Genomic DNA, 20,478 nt, shown 5'->3' with positions numbered 1-20,478 from the left:
GGGCTTGGCGTGCCCCGGCGGAAGCCGGGCTGCAGGCCCGGGCTGCAGGTCCGGCCAGCCTGACCTCCCTTCCACCCCGAGCACGCCACGCGGGGGGCCAGAACCGGCACCGGCTCCTGCCCGGACGCAGCGCTTCGCCCCGCCCTCGCCGTGGCCAGTGCACTTCGCTTTCCGGGCATTCGGCAGGGCGGGAAGCGGGCGAGCGGGACGACCCCTCCTCCCCGGGCATGGATGTGCGAGAACGGGCCCCAGGACTGGAGTGGGTGTGGGCGGCGGGCTTCAGCTCCGCCGAGCCGCCTTTGACTCCCTCGCTGCACGCCCCCAACGCCTTCCCTCCGAAGGCAAGTCCCGGGGCGGTTCTCGGATTCCCGCAGCCGCGTGCCAGTCCCGGCCCTAGCCCAGCGCGGGGCCGAACTACAAGTCCCAGCAGGCCCCGCGCCGCGAGGGCCGGAGCGGGAGGCGTGGCTCGGCCCGGCGCCTGCGCAGTGCGGCCGCCCCGAGCCTGCGAGTACCACACCCCCGGGACGGACAGAGGGGAGGCAGAAGCATCCGAAGCATTAAAGCATCCGCGGGAGCCCGAGGGGAGGAGAATGGAGTGACAGAGCAGCGCGCAGGGTGGGGGGTGGGGGGGAAACTGTTGAGGGAGGGGGGGAGGGGGGACACAGAGGGAGGAAGAAGCGGCGGCGGCGGCTCCTCTTTGCAGAGGTGGAAACTCCGAGGGATAAGAGCAAAGAATAATGCGGTAGGCTAGGCGGGCTGCTCGCTCCCGGCTCCGGCAAGCAGCGGCAGCAGCCCGAGCAGCGGCAGCAGCAGCAGCGGCAGCACCGTCAGGCGCTGACAGCCCCGCCGGCCGGCTCCCTAGCTGACCGCCGACTGTCAATGGAGCTGGAAAACATCGTGGCCAACACGGTCTTGCTGAAAGCCAGGGAAGGTAAGAGACAGGGCGGGTGCGTGCCTGGCGCCTTCGCCACGAGCCGGGGTATCGGGCGGGTGCGGGATGCCCGCAGCGAGTTTGGTCGGGAGCAGGGCACCTCGGAGAGTGCTCGGCAAACGCTTCCTTGTGCTGCCTTGTTCCTGCCCTTGTGCTCCGGGAACCTGGACTTGGGCATAGAAGGGGAAACGTCACGTCGAGGTTGCAAGGATTAGGATGCTAAAACAGATCCCCTAGTTTCCAGCTCTAACCTTACCGTGCCGTGCCTTCTCGGCAGCTGTTGAAAGGTCAGTTGGAAAGGCGTTCATTCAGGAAGAGATGGGCAAACATGCAAATCAAACAGCTTTTCCGAGTTGGCCCGGGATGGTTCTGTGAGTGAGTGTGTGTGTGTGTGTGTGTGTGTGTGTGTGTGTGTGTGTGTGTGTGTTGGGGGTGGAGGGGCGCCGGCTGAGTTGATATAGGTTATTGCTGGAAACCATCCGCTGGGAGTGTTTCTTAGGGAAATCCCGTCGTGTGGAAGGAAGCCTTTTAAAGGCAAAGTAAGATGTTGAGAAATTAGCCTGTTCACATAACGAGAGGATGGCTGTGCAAATCATGTAGAAAAGAATTCATGATTTCAGGGGTGGTTTTTTCCCCCATTGAGGAGGGAGAGAGATAAGTGGATTTTTGGGGGTTTTGGCTTAATTAAAAAAAGAAAGGTAAGTGTGCCAGTGCTTAGATGTGTTTTGGATGAAAATCATTAGATTTTCTGCATTAGGTTGGCAGGAAATACCGTTTAAATGGAGTGGGTAAGAAGCTAAGTCGAGACTATAAACGCACTTTTTGACTCTTCCTTGAGATGGAGAGAGGGAGAGGGTGAGAGAGAAAGTGGCCCAGAAACTTAAGATGCTTCCTAAAATGATTCCGTGCGGGTAAGCATACATATTTAGGAACACCTGGAATTTATGTAACATTTCTTTTGCCAAGATTTGAGCTCTGGGTGCAGCCTTTTTATGAAAAGGGAAGTGGTTTTCCCTTTCATGGGAGGAGGCTTTATTTGACACCCAAGGTCGAATGCAGTCTCGGTAAGATCTTGACTTCAGAAGAGTACAAGGCGAGCAGTCCACGAAAACGCCCTATTTACTTCTTAATATTTTTCATTCACACACTTGGATGAATGAAGGAAGATTTTGCTCGCCAGCAGTAAAACGGTTCATGTTTATCCAGCCGATTCCATCACCCTGTGGCACTGTACACGGTGTGTGAGTAGGTGATGCACAACTCAACAACTCATGTAATTTCAGCTTCGTTTGTCTCCAAAGCACCAGCCTGAAGGTTTGCTTCGGAAACTCCAGCCGAGTTGGAAATGTGCAGGTCTGTTCTTCCCATTGCCCAGCTTTGGTGTGAACAGACTTTTAACCGAGGCTGTTCCTGGTGACTTCAGTTTCTAAAGCCTGAGTATTTTCTTTTTTCCTAACCCAAAATTTTTAGCAAATTGGGCCAAGAGGCTCGTGGGCTGTCTCCTGAACAGAGCAGTGAGTCCTGGAGGGGGAAAAAGCGGAGAAAACAGCCCCCGGCTCACAGCCTTTGCAGCCGCCACCTAGTGGTGGAATATGGTTGTACACCTGTGGGCTCGGGGGCTGGGAAAGTTTTCCCTCTCCATTCTGAAATTTTTTCCTGGGAAATCATTGGATGTGACGATACTGGAGGCTTTGCAAGTTTCACTGGTTTCTCCTGTTGCCCGGGGAATTCTGCTGCCTACATTTGCTGCTCTACACACTTATTTGCCTAGAGCTTGCTTTTTTTTTTTTTCTCCTCAGCATTTGATTGCTTCTTTTAAAATGTTTTGCTTGGAGTGGGCAGAGTATTATTAATTTTCTCCCCCAGTTTGGTCTCCCTAGATTTTTTCACTGAAATGAATGCACCGCTTGGTAATTTTGTCTGTCAGGTTAACAAATTGGTTTTTTTAGAGCCTTGGAAAAGAGAGCTACAGTCTGGAGGCTTATATGGAATGACGGAATTACAGTGATTAAAAAGTTCTCAAGAAAGTGCCTTTTACTTCCTTTTCCTTTTAAAGTCTTTTCAATTTCTCTTTGAGAGTTTGGTAGTCATCTCAGGGTGAGAAAATAGCTCCTGAAATTCCTTTGAAATGGAGGGGGCCTTCCCCATAAGAATACGGAGAAACTGACACCTGAATGAGAAAAACTAATTACTTACGTGGAAATTTCATTTTGAAATCTTCATTTCTCCCCCTGTTTTTCTTTTATGTCTAAAGAGAATCCATGATTTTAAGTGCTTCCACTTTCTTCTCACTGGGTCTATTAAAGATTTGAGCGCATATATTCTAATTACTGTAGAAGCTTTTAGAAATAAAAGCAATTTATTTTTCTCTTCTCAATTTTTACATAGTTGAAGTCATTCTTTTCAGTTAAATAATTCTCCTAGTAACCACATTACCCGTGTATTCAGAAATGAAAGTTCCAGTCAGTATAATGAAAGCTCTAACATAAAATTTGTTGTATCTTTAAAAATCTGAATTGTTTACAATGTTTAAAACCACTTCTTCCTTGAAGATTATTGTGAGTGGTTATAAATGAGAAATATGGTTTGTGAATGCGAAATTTAATTTAGTTCAGTTAACAAAATACATTGTAAACAATTTAAAATGTGGCTTTCAAGTAAAAGTCATATTTGTCCCAAACAATAGAGAAACAGGTCTTGGAGAAAGACAGACACACTTTGCAAACGCTATAAATTTGGAGTTGTCTATGTTGGTGGGTAATTTGGGGACCTATCTTTTGTTATTATTATGCATTCTCGAAGGCAGATGTCTTCTAAATTCATTGTAAGTTAAAATTCTTACCATAATAATACTTTTATAAAGTGGAAAAATGAGTACAGCAATAAGATAGAAAATCTGTAAGTAAATTAAAGTGGTTCATCATTAATAATTGGAAAACATTGGAGACAGTTTGCACCTTTGTGACTGTTTTTTGAAATAAGATGGAGATCTGGGTTCACAATTTTAAACCACCCAAATGTATTTTGTTCTGGACTCAAGAGAGCATCAGCTCGATCATTCTTAGGAACTTCAGATTACTCTCCTGAAAATGGGTGGTTAAGGGTGAAAAAAGAAAAGAAGTTGAGACTGAATTCGTGCCGATTTATGGAAATGAGCTAAGTGATTAAGCATTTAATGAAAAGAAACCCAAGACTAATTCTATCTATCTATTTACATTTCAGAATCTCAGAAAATTGGCAAGCACGCTAGTGCTGAAATCATAGTTGTGAGAAAGACTGTTTGCAGACCTTTTGTGTGTTTCCTTTTGATTTTATTGTTGCAGTAAAGGTTTTTGTCATATTCTAGTGTTTTGCCTCACTTCTTTGAACGGTGGTGAGAAGAAATTTTGTAAGGTCCCACCCTTCCTTTCTTCCCAGGGCAGTAGTAGCCATATTTGATCAATAAAGAGGACAGAGGGGGAGTATCGATCGCAGTTTCCTGAGCATGGTACTAGCAGGCACGACTACAGGAACTGAGAAGTCAGAAACGTCATGATTTTTGCCCTTGGTCAGGATGTCGAAAATCAGAATGTGCAAGAACCTTTCACTCACATATCTCTGTAAATTTGTTGGCCTGGATCTTCCCAATGATTAAGATTGGGGACCTGGAAACAGGTGATGGCAGAGGCTGGGAAGGGCAGGGGAGGGGAGGGGATTTGCATGCAGCCAGCCTGCTGGGACAGACTCAGCATTCCATGGCAAGGCTGAAAGCCCTTCCCTCTTTTCCTTGCACCCCTAGTTCATGATGACAAAACTGAAATATCATTATTAGAACATTGGAATGTCTCTGAAGCCCGCAGCCGTTTTAACTGTTATCGGCAGGCGTACTTAATCCACCCCCGTGGCTGCTTCTGCCCTAAAGCTTCTCCGCACAGGAGAGCAGCAGTTTTTGCATCCTGAGCTCCGGCAGCTCATCATGTGTTAAAGCTGCTGGGCCTATTAAGTACAATGCCATCATTAAACAAAACTGCCTTTTACTTTTTCTGAGTTTCTTTTCAGTACTGACAACTTGGATGTGGAGAAACCAAAAGCAAATGGTTTCAGAGGCCTTGCTTTCTTACAGAAAGGTTTCAAATGATGCTTTTAATTAATCTAGGTGCCGGTTTTTAAAACCATCAGATAAATGCCCTCAAGACTCTCATCTTTCAATAGCTTAGCTGCTGCTTGTCAGATTCTAAACTCCAGAAAGCTTGATTCTTCCACTCCCCAGACTAATCCTTGTTTAAATTATGTCTTCAGCAGCCATAACTCTTGTAGTGGCTTGCTAAATGATACCCTTTGGGTGTGGGCCGAAGACTTCAATAACATTGGAGTGAATTTCAGGAAAGAGCTCACTCAGTGCAGGACCAAATTGACCTTTACCAAGGGCCATTCAACCCAGACCTGGGAACTCACAGTCTTCTAATGAAATGGTTTCAGGACTTCGGTCAATATTTAAAGTTAATAATTTGTTGCCGGTATATTTGTGGCTTATGGTAAAGCATTATAATATCTTGACATTTTTGAAATAAACAAGTCTTACGGTTACAAAAAAAATCTTACTACAACAGATCATACAATTCTAGGTGAAACATGAGAAGATGATAGAAAGTGACTAAAACCAGGTGACACATAGAAAAGGAAAGGGAATTTCTTCCGTCTTACAACCCCTAGCCCCCACGCCTCACTTCAAAATAGAATAGTGAAGATAAAGGGTTTTAAGATGTGATTTTTAAATGATTAAAAATAGATGATGTGGGCTTAAATAATAGGAATGATTTTTACTTTGAAACACATGCTGTTACATTTCAGTGGAAGATTTTATTTTAAAATATCCTAAATATTGAAAAGATTTTAATCCATAAAGCTTCTTAAAATTTTATCTTTGGGGGATAAAGACAATATTGTTGTATTTAATACCATCCAGACAGTGGGGGAAGCACCCCATTTGGTATAAATCACACCTACTTTTTTTTTTTTTTTTAAGCAAAAATTCTTTATTATCATCAAATATTCGAAGTTATTCATGGTACCTTTTAAAGAGAAAGCAGTTCTGTCCTGTCTAGACTTCTGTCCTTTCTAGACCTCACAAAACAAGACAGTTTCTTGTTTTGTGAAAACCATTTTTAAATTGTCTTTTGAAATTCTTACAAGGCTCAAATCATTCATTCATTCATTCAGCCTTTAATTGTTGAAGGACGCTGTGGGAGGTGACGTTTTGGGTGTTAGCCTTGGAGAGGTGCGGCTGGAGGTGGGTAAAGAGATGAAATTGGACATCATCTTTAACTTCTTAGGCTTTTAACCTGATAAATCAGATTTGAGTAGAACCTGATTTTTCCTCCAAGGAGCTGAAGCTGATTGTGGTATAACCTGCTTAGCTGGAAACTGTTGATTCTGCTGTGCCTAGAGCTTGGACACTAGCCTGTGGGACCAAAACATGACTTAAGGGTAACTCAGAGGTCATATTTGAGGGATAGGCTGGAATCTGGAAGACAACTGCTAATTTTCCAAGATGGGTGTTTTTATGAAGGTGTTTTTTGCAGTTCCTGCAAATGGAAACCACTTAAGACAATCGCAAGAGTTCCCTTTGGTTGGGGGTGAGAAGATCCACGAAGAAACTGGTGTGCAGAGGTATCTTCCGGGCAACACCTCGGTGGTCTTCCTGGGGCAGCAGCTGGGCGGAACCAGTGGGCCACCATTCTGGAGGAAAGATGGTGGGGGCCGCCTTCCTTTGGATTTTTCTTGGGATTTCTTGGGCTTGAGCACGTCCTCTGGTAGAGCCTGTCACCTGGAATAACCTGAAAATGTTCAAGTGTCTGTCTAGTCTTCTGAATATGTGCCCTCCAACATGGTAGCTACTAGCTGCATGTGGCTGTTTATATTTAAATTAATTAGAGTGAGGGACTTCCCTGGTGGCCCAGTGGGTAAGACTTGGAGCTCCCAATGCAAGGGGCCCCCGGTTCGATTCTTGGTCCGGGAACTCGATCCTATGTGCCAAAACTAAAGGGCCCGAGTGCTCCAACTAAGACCTGGCACAACCAAAAAAATATTTTTAAAAATTAACTAAAGTGAACTATTGCGTTCCATAAGCGTGCCAGCCACGTTTCAAGTGCTCAGAAGTCCCAAGGGGCCGGTGGCTACTGGATGGTATGGAAGTGGAGTACCCCCAGCTCTGCAGAAAGTTCCTGGGACGTCACTTCTAGGCTTCTACACACATTGAGTTAAATGAGGATGAGAACCTCATAACTTCTGACATGAAAATTGGGAGAACATAAGGGAGGGGGCAGGGGGAAGGAGGCGAGAAACAGAGGAGGAGCTGGGGGACTGGAAATTAGGACTGAGTTCTAATCAGAGAAAAACATTGTTCAAGGACAATCATAAACATTGGTGGTAGTAATAAGCCACTCATATTTCTCACCTTCCCCACCTTTTTTTTGTATCTTTTTGGGAAATTGGCCTCGATTGAGCAACTGACTGTCCTGATTCAAATTAAGGGTGTATTACAGGCTTTCCAGGTGGTGCTAGTGGTAAAGAACCTGCCTGCCAATTCACGAGGCTTATATAAGAGTCGCGGGTTCGATCCCTGGGTTGGGAAGATCCCTTGGAGGACAGCATGGCAACCCACTCCAGTATTCTTTTTTTTTTTTAATTTAAATTTATTTATTTTAATTGGAGGCTAATTACTTTACAATATTGTATTGGTTCTGCCACACATCAACGTGAATCCGCCACGGGTGTACATGTGTTGCCCATTCTGAACCCACTCCAGTATTCTTGCCTGGAGAATCCCGTGGACAGAGGAGCCTGGCAGGCTAGTCCATAGGGTCACACAGAGTTGGACATGACTGAAGCAACTTAGCATGCATGCAGATATACATTATTAATTAAAAAAAAAGTTGTGTATACAGTAAATCCACAGAAAGAAGAAAAAAAAACCCGCTTTCTGTTTACTTCAGAAAAGGTGGTCTAAAATGAACAGGACAATTGATAAAAACAATTTTAAGGGTTTCCATTTCTTTTGAACAGGACAGATTGCAAGAAGATCATGGAGAAAGATGTCAAAAACACACTGTTCTTGTATCCACTTTAAAATGATTTCTCCTTAAAAACTTTTCCTGTGAGATTTGAAACATTTTAACAACGCTGTTAGAACACACTTAGAAAGCAGCATGATTATTTGAAACAATAAAACAGCTCGCTGCTGTTCTTGGGGTCAGAAGCAAAGAATAGCTATCTGAAGTTGTGCCAAAGAGTCAACTGGTAACCTCCTCCTGACAGAAGTCAGTAATAAATTAGGCTAATTTCCACAGGGCCTGTTTTGTCTCTAAGAATCTGTAGCCTGTGGAGTATCAGTATTTTTTTTTTTTTTTTAAGGCAGTGATGAAATAAACCTCAAAGGACAACTTCTGGGACCTGTGCAGAAAGTAAAAGAAACAGATAAAGAGATACGAACATTCCTGGGTTGGAAAGTGGCCACAGAGGCCCACGGGGTGGCCAGGGCCTGGGCTGCCCCAAGGCTTCTCAGGGGGTTTCCTCATCTGTTCTCCACTTTCCAGAATAGAAATCAGCCCTGCTTATCAGATGGGGAAAGTGAGATGGAAGAAAAGGACCCGCTTGTCCAACGTTACTTGAAATGTGGACTTTTCTGGAGAAGCCCCCCAAAATCCTTTAACATTCCCAAAAAAATCTTTCCCTTCCCTTATAATCATATTAATATAAGCCCCAAACTCCCACAGAAACCAAAAATCCCCAAACCAAACCCATTTCTCAGGGTGATACGGTTTCTAAATGTAAATGCTCTGAGTTTGCCATTGTGGGCAAGAAAGAGTCTCTAACAGATTTCCTGGGGAAAGGGGCAAAAAAAGAAATGGGAATCTAACTGCCCTGCCAGACCCTGATTTCAGCTAAATTGAGAGCAGTTGGAAGATGTAATTCCTACTAGGCTCTGAATGACTACCATAAGGTGAGTCCTCACAATCAGCGTTTCCATTTTAAAAGTAGAACTGTTGGGACTTCCCCAGTGGTCCAGCAGTTAAGACTCCATGCGCCCAAGGCAGGGAGCCTGAGTTTGATCCCTGGTCCAGGAAGATTCCAGATGCTTCAGGGCAACTAAGTCTGTGTGCCACAACTACTGAGCCGGTGTGCTGCAACTGAAAAGATGCTGCTCGTGGCAGTGAAAATCCCACCTACCGCAACTGAGACCTAAATAAAAGTGATGATTTAAAGAAGCAAAAAATAGACCTCTTTATCAATGCAAATGAATCTGTGATTGGCGGGGGTGGGGGCGGGGCGGGGACAAACAACATACATGCCCGTGCGTGTGTGCACACGTGGCCGCATCACCTGTGTTCTCCTACCCGCCTTCCCCACACCCTCATGCATACCTGCACACCCGAAGAGCAAGGCCAGTCAGCTTCTTGGCATTCTTGGTCCTCCTGGCAGGGGTTGGGGAGAATCTTGAGTAGCCAAAGAATTGCCCCCGAGGGACAGGAGCTTAAAGGAGATGGATGGTAGTAGCCACACCTCAGTGGGGGCAGCCCTCTCCTTGGCAGGGCTGGGTGTGAGCACCCAGCGCGTGCAGGTCACGTCTGCCCCGAGCCCCACTTCCTTCTGTGCCTGCTGCCCCTCAGAAGATCCTTGTCCCCACGCACCTCTGTCTCATGGTGGCACCTTAGGTATATGCTTTGCTGCTGCTGTTGCTAAGTCGCTTCAGTCGTGTCTGACTCTGTGCGACCCCATCCTCTGTCCCTGGGATTCTCCAGGCAAGAATGCTGGAGTGGGTTGCCATTTCCTTCTCCAGGTATATGCTCAGGTCTCTGCGACCATCTTTACTAATAAAAAAGTAGGGGGACTTCCCTGGTGGTCCAGTGGCTAGAATGCTGCATTCCCAGTGCAGAGGGCGCAGGTTCGATCCCTGGTCAGGGAACTAGAGCACAGGCGTCTCAACTAAAGAGGCCAGGTGCCACAACTAAAAACTCTGTGCAGCCAAATAAATAAATGTTAAAAAGAGAAAAAGCAGGGGGCTGGGAAGGGGGAAGGGGAGACCTACTGGAGTGACTTCCCTGCCACATCGAGGGCCATGCTCCTTCTCCCTCCCAAAGAGAATGTGTGAAGCAGCCTTTTTCCCCGGAAAAGCTCTCTCAGGGTTAACCTTTTAGATATTTCAGGGGTAACCATATGGGTATTTGTGTTTAGAAACCAGAACATGTGTGTGCACACGCGTTTTGCATTAATTTAGCAACTTTTCGAGGCTCTTTGGGAGCTGAGAGTCTCTTGGGGGTTGCTGTCTTGGTGGAGAGGACACAGCGGGATGTCACCAGCTCCCTAATGAGGGGACAGGAAGTCAAGCCTTTGATCTGCTCCTGCAGAGAAGGTGAAGCTCTGAACTTAACCACTACAGGAAAGGAAGTGGGGGCTGAAGGATAGAGTGACTCAGCTACAGGGTAGAGAAAACCCAGCCAGTGTAACTGGTCTGCATATCTGATAAAAGGCCTTATGAAACCTCATTTGAAATGGAATTCCATCTTGGCACGGGTCTTAGCACCACTTGTGAAATGGAAACAAGCTGGAGAAGGTCAACAAACGGGCCATGGAAAACAGCTCTCCCATGGCTTGTGCAGGAATGCGCTCTGGTCCATCAGACACTCAGGAAGAGCTCCTTGGGATGCTTAAATAACATCCCCTGAGAAGGAACCCTCTAGAAAAGTAGGGGCTTTTTGTTGTTTAGTTGCTAAGTCATGTCTGACTCTTGAGACCCCATGGACTGTATGTAGCCCGCCAAGCCCTTCTGTCCATAGGATTTCCCAGGCAAGAATACTGGAGTGGGTTGCCATTTTCTCCTCCAGGGGATCTTCCTGACCCAGGGATCGAACTTGTGTCTCCTGCATTGCAGGTGGATTCTTTACCACTGAGCCACCAGGGAAGCCCAAAATAGGGAGTTGGGTGCGGACAGAGAATTGGGATACAGGCTTGAAAGCAAAGATGTCTCAAGATCCCATTTTTCTCAAGCTGAGTGCTGTTGTGGGTTGATGTCACCAAGCCTACAGTCACGGATTAAGGAGGCTTTCAGTCAGATGAGTGTGTACCTGCAACATAGGTGTCCAACTAACCTTGATCTGGGAATGACTGACTGATGCTATGTTTGGTATGTGGAGGAGGGGAAGAGCCAAGAAAATAAGATCCTCAAGAAGTGGCCTTGGGGGGCTTCCCTGGTGGTCCAGTGGCTAAGACTCTGAGTTCTCAGTGCAGGGGGCTCAGGTTCCATCCCAGCTCCCATGCTGCAGCTAAAGATCCTGCTTGTCACAACTAAAATAAGATCTTGCATGCTGCAACAAAGAAGGAAGAACCTGAGTGCTGCCGCTAAGACCTGAGCAGCCAAATAAATAAATATTAAAGAAGAAAGAAGTGGCCTTCATGTCGCAGTAGATGGCAAATGAGGAGATGACTCAACATGGTTAAGAAAGATTAACTAAAGGTATAGGGCAAATTGGAAAATGTTTTCCAAATGTTTGTCTTAACTGTGAAAAATGTCTGGCAGACTTCCCTGCCCCCACCCCCAATTTGAAAGTGGTGTGTTTTACTTGTTTTGGAAGAAATAAATATTTGCATTAGTCCAAACATTTGGGGCAAACAGTTCGCCCCAATCTGAAGGCTCTGTGGTTTGAAGATGTTTCACACTGACAGCACTCATACCTCTTTTGGCTAAATCGGAGGTAGCTTAGGACACGATCCTCACGTGCTTTTCGCATCGCTGCTAGAACAACGCTGAGCAAATGGAAAGAAAATAGGAAGCCAAACACTGCTCCTTCCAGACCCGGAATGGCTGATGACTGACGGCATTTGAAGGATAGAATTGTTACAGAAAAATGGCCTCTTTGCTCAGGGGCAAAGAGGCTGGATCCAATTAAGACAAGGAAAATGTATGCTCGCTCAGAGAAAAAAATGTCCAGTCAATCCTGTAATCCTCTCTGGAGAGGAAGGGGCCTTCACGACGGGGCTTTATGGATGATGCCAACCCCTGTGCTATATAATAATTAGTAACCATTGCTTATTCTGCCACACACTCGTTCCCCAAACCACTAACCGTTCCTTGGGGTGGAATGCATCAGGCCTAGATATTTGCCCCAGATGTCTTCCCATCAGTAGTATCCAATTAGAGGGTTTTTTAAAGTTAAAGCTTAATTTCTTATAGAGCAGGATGCAAATTAAAGAAGGACAAACCTGATTTCCTCGACGTTTCCACGGTGACTAAGGTGAGGGCTGGTCTTCTGGTTGCCTTCAGTTTGCTATCAGGTGGCTAACTGTTTTATACCCGTGCCTGGTCTTGTTGCTAGTCTTTTTGGGTGGCTTACAAGCGTTTCAGGAATGCCCGTGAGGGGGTCAAGCATTGGAGAGGCCTAATCAGAGACGTGGACTTACGTCTGCTTATAATTTCATTCTCCCATGGTGGGCCTTTGTGTTCTAATTGTCTGCCCTAAGCAGAGAGCTTGAGGGAAATCCCTGCAAGCAGAATTCCCAGCAGAGTAACCCTAGGTTGGTTCCTGCATCTTCCCCAGTGTCATAAATCCAATATTTAGTTAAGTCCCACTGTGTGTGGGGCCCCAGGCTAGGCTCTAAACGGAGGACAGGAAACAATGGAGTTTCCATTTCTTTCTTTTTAAATAAAGGTAGTTTTGTTTTATTTATCTTTTTGGCCACACCGCACGACTCTGGGACTAGTTTCCTAACCAGGGATCAAACCAGTGCCCTCAGCAGTGAAAGCATGGAGTCCTAACCACTGCACTGCCAGGGAACTCCCCCCTTCTTTCTAATGGAATCATTTAGGAATTATACAATCCTTTGTACCCATGATTTCATTTAGTCTTTACAGTCCTGTGAGGTGTGTTTTATTCTTCCCTGTATTATAGATGAAGAATAAATGCCTTTTCCGGGTGCAGTCTGCTAGTTCCACAGCCCAGATCTAGTGCAAAACCCAGTCTTCACTCTGATCGTCTTTCTGCCCCATCACAGCTGCTGCCCTCAATAATCTTACCAGCTAATAGGAGCATCAGTACTAACATGTATGTAAAATAATCAGTGTGGCACTGTGACTCATAGTTCAGTATGAATCATTCTACCTAATTTGAAGGCTTTCAAACATTTGCACAGACAGTGTATGCTGTGTGTGTGTGTGTGTGTGTGTGCTTAGCCGAGCTGTTGTCTCTGACTCTCTATGACCCCATGGACTGTACTCAGTCAGGCTCCTCTGTCCATGGAATTTTCCAGGCAAGGATACTGGAGCAGGTTGCCATTTCCTACTCCAGGGGATCTTCCCGACTCAGGGATGGAACCCGTGTCTCCTGCGTTGCAGGTGGGTTCTTTACCAGTGAGCTGCCTGGGAAGCTCCTGTGCAGACAGTACTTGCTTCCTAAAGAAAATGCAAAGAACAACACAAAGCATCAAGAAGGAAGGAAAAATCTCCCTCCTCCCATGTGCCCCTGCTACCTGTCCCACCCCTCAGAGAGTTACTGTCAGCATTAAGGTGGACGTTTTCCCCACTCTCTATGTATATGCACGTGTGAACATGCAGATACATTTGACACCAATGGGATCTTGGTATACATGTGCTCCTGCAGCTGTTTTCAGTCAACAGGAAGTTGTAGTGCCTCCCCGTATCTGTGTTTATAGTTTCCCATGAGACAGAAGGGTGTAAGGAAAAATTGTGAAAGACTCTGGAAACGGAGTGTCGTTTCAATGGAATGCTGGGTGTTTTCTAACAGACCTTTAGGGGTTATCTGGTTGTAAACGGGTCTGTGCCTTTGATTGTTTTGAAGTAGTTTAGATGTGTTTAACCAAGACATTTACCATAAAGAAGGCATTGGAGAAGACCCTGATGCTGGGAAAGATTGAGGGCAGGAGGAGAAGGGGATGACAGGATGAGATGGTTGGATGGCATCACTGACTCGATGGACATGAGTTTGAGCAAGCTCAGGGAGATAGTGAAGGACAGGGAAGCCTGGCATGCTGCAGCCCATGGAGTCAAAGCGTTGGACACGACTTAGTGATTGAGCAACAAACAGTTTAGGTTTCCCTAAATTTTCAACAGTTTAGGTTTTCCAATTTTTCAATATATTGTAAATAGTATGGGACTGTTCTCCTCCCTGGATAACATTATACACTTAGACACTTGGTTGCCTAGCACGTGGTGGTCTCTGTCTCATAGGGTCTCCCACCACCCATTCTTCACCCCCCACTTTGGGAAGAATACTGATAATTTCTGAAATGGAGTTAAGTGACCCTAGGGATGTACAGAGCATATTTTCTTATGAGGAAGAAGCATGATGCACATGAGGACACGAGATGCGACCTTTTTGAAACCTTTAGGATTTAATGCCCCCGTGTGAGTGTTCAGTCATGTTTTCTACGGTATTCAAAGCCTCAGTTAGGGAAATAAGTTCGGGCAAAGACTGACTTGGCAACAACTTAGTAATTGCTCCTGGGTTTTGCATGTGTGAATCAGCAGGGAACACAGGCTCAGATAAGGGCCCATATTTCTTTTGCTCTTTTTCTCTTGGCCTCACTGCGAGGCTTGTGGGATCTTGGTACTCCAACCAGAGATCAAACCCAGGCCCCTGGCAGTGGAATTAAGGAGTCTTAACCACTGGTCTGCCAGGGAATTCTCATGTATTTCTCTCCTTGGCTCATCACCACCAGCCAGATTTGGCAGCCGTTATTATTGTTATCTCAGGTTGAGAAAAAGCAAGCTCAGAGAGGTGATGTCACACAGCAAGGACCCACTTCTCCCCATTCCTCCTCTGGTGCTAGCTCACTGCATCTTTCCCCATCTTTAAGCACTTCCATGTTTGTTGTCGGAGAAGGCAATGGCACCCCACTCCAGTACCCTTGCCTGGAAAATCCCATGGATGGAGGAGCCTGGAAGGCTGCAGTCCATGGGGTCGCTGAGGGTCGGACACTGAGCGACTTCACTTTCACTTTTCACTTCATGCATTGGAGAAGGAAATGGCAGCCCACTCCAGTGTTCTTGCCTGGAGAATCCCAGGGACGGGGAGCCTGGTGGGCTGCCGTCTCTGGGGTCGCACAGAGTCGGACACGACTGAAGTGACTTAGCAGCAGCAGCATGTTTGTTGAATGTTGAGTCATAGGGAGGCAACTGAACTTGAGGTTCAGAGTGCGTTGTTCAGAGGAAGTAGATTTATAACTGTATTTTGGGGAAGGGGGGGCACCATTTCCTAATTCTTTCAAAGGTGCTGCTGTTGGTTCCACGTCTTGTCCTTTGCCTCCTATCACTTAGGCGGTAGGGCTTTCTCCTCTGTGGACTCCTGCAGGTTCTTTCATTGGTAACTGCTTTGACTGCAGGTTTGCATATGATTTACCTGGGTGAGGGTTCTGTGGGTCCCACCTTGAGACTCCAGGGCGCAAATAAAAACAGTACAAAAGAGAACAAGTCCTGGCCCTGCCCACCCTAGTATATCTCCTGAGATAAGCTTGGCTGCAGAGCAAAGTCCAAGGTCCTGGGTCCTCAGTATTTTTGTAGCGGTTGGAGGAGAGTGGCATTTTCTTCCAGGAAGCATTTGCGGACGTACTGGCTCATCTGCCTCGGGGCTCACCGCACCTGGAAGCCACAGGGGAAGGAGAAAGGCTGTCCCTTAGTTTCATGATATCGTCACAGGGTCGTGGGCTCCCTGTCATCTGCAGGAAGGAGCTCCACCACCAGAGCCCGCTCCTGCCTTCCACAGAGGAAGGGCCTCAGGACCAAAGGAAGCCCCGTGGGCACCCAGGGCAGGGCCAGTGTGGAAGCAGCCTTCAGAGTAGGACCCGAGGGTGCTCCTCCATGGCAGTTGGACTCTTAATACTGATTCCCAGGCGGCTGAACTCCCCAGAGCCACTCAGGGCTGTGAAGGACCACAACGTGGGCAGCTTAGAACCACAGAAGTTTATTGTCTCACAGTTCTGGAGGCCAAAATCAAGTTGTGGGCAGGCCACGCGCCCTCGGAAGGTGCTGGGGAAAGATATTTTCCAGACCTCACTTCTGGTAGCCTTCAGCATTCCTAAGCCTGTAGATGACGGTCTTCCTTTGACTGTGTCTCTTCAGGCGGTTTTCACTCTGTACTTGTCTGTCTCTGGGTCCAAACTTCTCCCTTCTATAAGGACACCAGCCTTACTTTTTTTTTTTAACACGCTGATTATATATTTTTTTAGTTAATTTTTATTGACATCAGTCTTACTAGATTGAGGGCCACCCTAGTGATCTCATTTTAACTTAATTACCTCTATAAAGACCCTGTTTCCAAAAGGGTCACATTCTGAGGGTTATGGCTTCCACATATCTTTTTTGGAAGGGCGGGGGAGCAGACACAGTGCAACCCATAACATCAAGGTCTGCCCACGATGTTCTGAATCAGAAGCTCATGGGAAGCACCTGAGAAGCTGTATTTTAGAAACTCCCGAGGATCAGCCAGGTGTGAGGACCACCACCCTGATGGGCCTTAGAGCCTGTAATACAAAGTGAAGTAAGTCAGAAAGAGAAAACAAATATCGTATATTAATGCACGTATGTGGAATCCAGAGAAAGGGTACAGATGAACCTAGTTCCAGGGCAGGAATGGAGACCAAACACAGAGAACAGAGGTGCAGACATAGGCAGGGGAGGGGAGGGTGGGATGAATTGGGAGACTGGGATTGACGTATATACAGCATCATGCGTAAAATTTAGAGCAGTAAAGTGCAGGAAGCTCAGCTCAGTGTTCTGTGATGACCTAGAGGGGTGGGATGGGAGGGACTTCCAGGAGGGAGGGCATATATGTATACACATGGCTGATTCACTTAGTTGTACAGCAGAAACTAACGTAACAATGTGAGCAATTATACTTCAATAAAAAATAATAATAAAGTAAAAGTTTTCTCACTCTCTTCAGAAACGATCTTGGAGACTCAGCTACAATCTGGCTCCCTAGATAGGACCCTCTGCTGCTTCCCTCTCAGTAGATTTCTCCCCTCTGCTCACATCTTTTAGTGTTGGGGAACTCATACCCTCTGTCAAGCTGGATTTTAAAAATATATATATATTAGGTAGGTAGGCTTTTTGCTTCACCCACTAAACAGCAAACTCCTTGAGAGCAGGGACAAGGGATTTTTCTCTCCTTGTATCTCTCTGGCCTCACCAAATGCTAATGGTAAACTGAAGTCTGCTGTTTAAGCCTAGAAATGCCCGGTGCAGTGCTGACTCACCAAGTTTCCTGGTTCTGCTTTGGCAGCATCGGTTAATAGAATCAGTGGGCTGCCCTGATGAGCGGGCCCTTCTGATGCTGAAACACAGCTGGGATGCCCGCTGTAGAACTGGCATCAGAACTTCAGTCTCTAGAGTCCCAGGTCTCTGCTTTCCTTGTGAGTCACATTCAGGTAACCGACACATTCAGCCAGGGGTCAGAATCTTCTAGCACATGGGGCTGCTGTGTTGCTCGTACCTGGCACAGCTCAAGGAAAAGCCGTTTCATAAATTCCTAGAGGCGGCATTGAGACGTCCACTTTTTTGCTTTTCAAGGTAATGTGGTATCTTCTCTTGCTGTTAAGTGCACCACGTCAAGGTGTGCCATTTCTATTGAAAGCACAATTAAGGCTTCTAGCGAAAAGGCTTCCCAAGTAGCACTAATGGTAAAGAACCTGCCCACCAGTGCAGGAGACGAAAGAGTCGTGGGTTCGATCCTTGGGTTGGGAAGATCCCCTGGAGGAGGGCATGGCAACCCACTCCAGTATTCTTGTTTGGAGAATCCCATGGATAGAGGAGCCTGGCGGGCTCCGGTCTGTGGGGTCGCAATGAGTTGGACATAAATCAAAGTGACTTAGCACACAGTGAAGAGGTTGAGGAGAAGGGAGAATGTGCCACTGACCCACTGGCTGTATGAGCTTAGACTTACTGCTTGACCTCTCTGAGCCAAACTTTCCTCAGCTGTTTAAATGCTCGCCTTAGCCCACATGAATTCTGGAGCTCTTCTGACCATTCAAATGTTGAGAATTTGCTGGTGCATAGTCCACTGATGACAATTCATCTGTGGTTACTTGATAATAAAATTTGATGTTAATTTGAAGAGCAGGAATTACATATTAAAATGAAAATTACCCTAAGGAAAGAATTGGAGCTGGGAGGGGTTATGTGTGTAATAGAAACAAACAGGGAAAAAAAAAAAAAAAACACCAAAACCCCCAAATCTGTCGCTGCTAATTTAACTGAAGCCTGCAATCTAAGAAAGGCAAATGCATGATTCTAGTATTTTCTTTAGTGGATTATAGAAAGGAAAATTAAATCAAAAGTAAAAAATAAACAGTTTGATTGTTCTACACTGTATTATCTTCCTGGAAGATTATCTTCCTGTAACAGTCTTCCTGGAAAACTTAAAAAGAGACAGTGCTCTGTCTGGTTAAAAAAAAAAAAAAAACCCAATAAGGAAATTGTGTTGAGAAAATGTAAGTTTTCCATCTAGGCATGAGTGATGTGAACATTTTCATGTGGACTTGGTGACATCCCTCAGGGGTCAGAGATAGGTTTCTTGGCATTGCCTGCTTTTGAGGCCTCTAGTTGGGGACATTGTTGTCACCCACAGGGAAATAGGTTAGAGATGGGAATGGGAGCTGCCAGGCACTCTTGTAGGTTTCCTGGCAAATCCTGACCTGCTTCTTTATTCCCCTGCAACATCCTGTCTAGACATCTGCCTTAGCTTGGCTGATGACACAGATTTCATAGACTAGTGTGATGTTGAGAGGGCTGGTGGTCCCCTTCTGTGTAAGGTTCCTACACCTGCAATCAGTACAAAGGTGGAGACTGGTAATTTGGTTTCTGTCCTTGCTTTGTTGATAGTTCATCTGAGGTCACAAAGCTAATAACGTAGCCTTTCTGTATCTTGATCATCATGTGGGGATAATGCCCTAAAGATTACAGAGACCAAAGAAAGAATATACATAGAATACAAAGTTCAGATACAGACCCAAGTATATGCAAACATTTACTATATAATAAAGGATGCATTCAAATCAATGGGAAAAGAATAGCTTACTCAGGAAACAGTGTGGAGATAACTAGCTAACCAGTCATTGGGGAAGGCATATTAGATGCCAGCAAGACTGGTATTTCCCTCCCCAATTCTGACTTAAAAATAATCCTAAGGAATGACTCCATTGGCCTGCTTTCTGTCAGTGGATTGCTCTGGAACAATTAACATTAATCACAAGCATCAGTTCTTAGACTCTTAGGTTGCCGGCCACTGAAGTAAAGTCCTAAGAACATGGTGGCTCCAAAGAGGATGGGGGTTATTAGTGCGAAGTCACTTCTAGGGGGAATAGAAAGGGTACTGGTCAGATAGGTGGTATGTAGGGACTCACTCTACAAGAAAAGAGTCTCAATCTCACTAGTAAGCAGAATCTTCTATATATGCAAATATTCAAAAGCAGAGACATTACTTTGCCAACAAAGGTCCATCTAGTCAAGGCTATGGTTTTTCCGGTGGTCATGTATGGATGTGAAAGTTGGACTGTGAAGAAAGCTGAGCGCCGAAGAGTTGATGCTTTTGAACTGTGGTGTTGGAGAAGACTCTTGAGAGTCCCTTGGACTGCAAGAGGATCCAACCAGTCCATTCTGAAGGAGATCAGTCCTGGGTGTTCTTTGGAAGGACTGATGCTAAAGCTGAAACTCCAAAACTTTGGCCACCTGATGCGAAGAGTTGACTCGTTGGAAAAGACTCTGATGCTGGGAGGGATTGGGGGCAGGAGGAGAAGGGGACGACAGAGGATGAGATGGCTGGATGGCATCACAGACTTGATGGACAAGAGTTTGGGTGAACTCCAGGAGTTGGTGATGGACAGGGAAGCCTGGCATGCTGCAATTCATGGGGTTGCAAAGAGTCGGACATGCCTGAGCGACTGAACTGAACTGAACTAAACTGAATCTTAGTTTGGCAAATTTTTAAGCATTGATAATGCCTCTTTAAGGAAATGTGGGTAAATAAGTTCTTTCAAACATGATACTTCCACTACTGATAGGAGTGTAAATTAATAAGTCTTTCTTAAGGACAGCTTGTGATACATACATATATAAATTGTGTGACCCTTGGCCTTGAAATTCTATTTCTAAATTATTTTCTTAGGGACTTCCCTGGCCGTCCAGTGGTTGGGACTTCCCCGGCCGTCCAGTGGTTGGGACTTCCCCTGATGATCCAGTGGTTAGGACTCTGTGCTTCCAATGGAGGGGGTGCAGATTCAGTCCCTGGTTGGGGAACTAAGATTCCGCATGCCATGTGACATAAAAAGTTATTTTCTTCGGAAGAAGGAAAAATCAATGTACAAGTGCTATGCAGGTGGTCATTCAGTAGAGGGTGTTTATAATAGAAATTGGAAATGATTTCAGTGACCTTCAGTAGAGGCTTGATGAAATGAATTTTGGTGTATTCAAAAAATGGACTCATATGCAACTCTGAAGAAATTATGGAGATTTATTCTTACTGACACAGCGAGATGATCATAACACAGTTAATGGAAGTTAG

General features: G+C 45.8%; 1 protein-coding gene across 1 annotated transcript in view; it reads left to right on the top strand.

The window, feature by feature from the left end:
* Positions 1 to 740: 740 nt before the first annotated feature.
* Positions 741 to 20,478, top strand: part of GRK5 (G protein-coupled receptor kinase 5) — a 232,155-nt gene continuing 212,417 nt past the window's right edge. Inside the window, exon 1 of the mRNA XM_027528411.1 lies at positions 741 to 931. Coding sequence (XP_027384212.1) covers positions 880 to 931 — 52 coding nt within the window. The 5' untranslated portion in view covers positions 741 to 879. The remainder of the gene's footprint in view (positions 932 to 20,478) is intronic.

The sequence above is a fragment of the Bos indicus x Bos taurus genome, chromosome 26 (assembly GCF_003369695.1).
Source record: "Bos indicus x Bos taurus breed Angus x Brahman F1 hybrid chromosome 26, Bos_hybrid_MaternalHap_v2.0, whole genome shotgun sequence".
NCBI lineage: Eukaryota > Metazoa > Chordata > Mammalia > Artiodactyla > Bovidae > Bos > Bos indicus x Bos taurus.
This window is presented reverse-complemented; position numbering and strand designations above follow the sequence as displayed.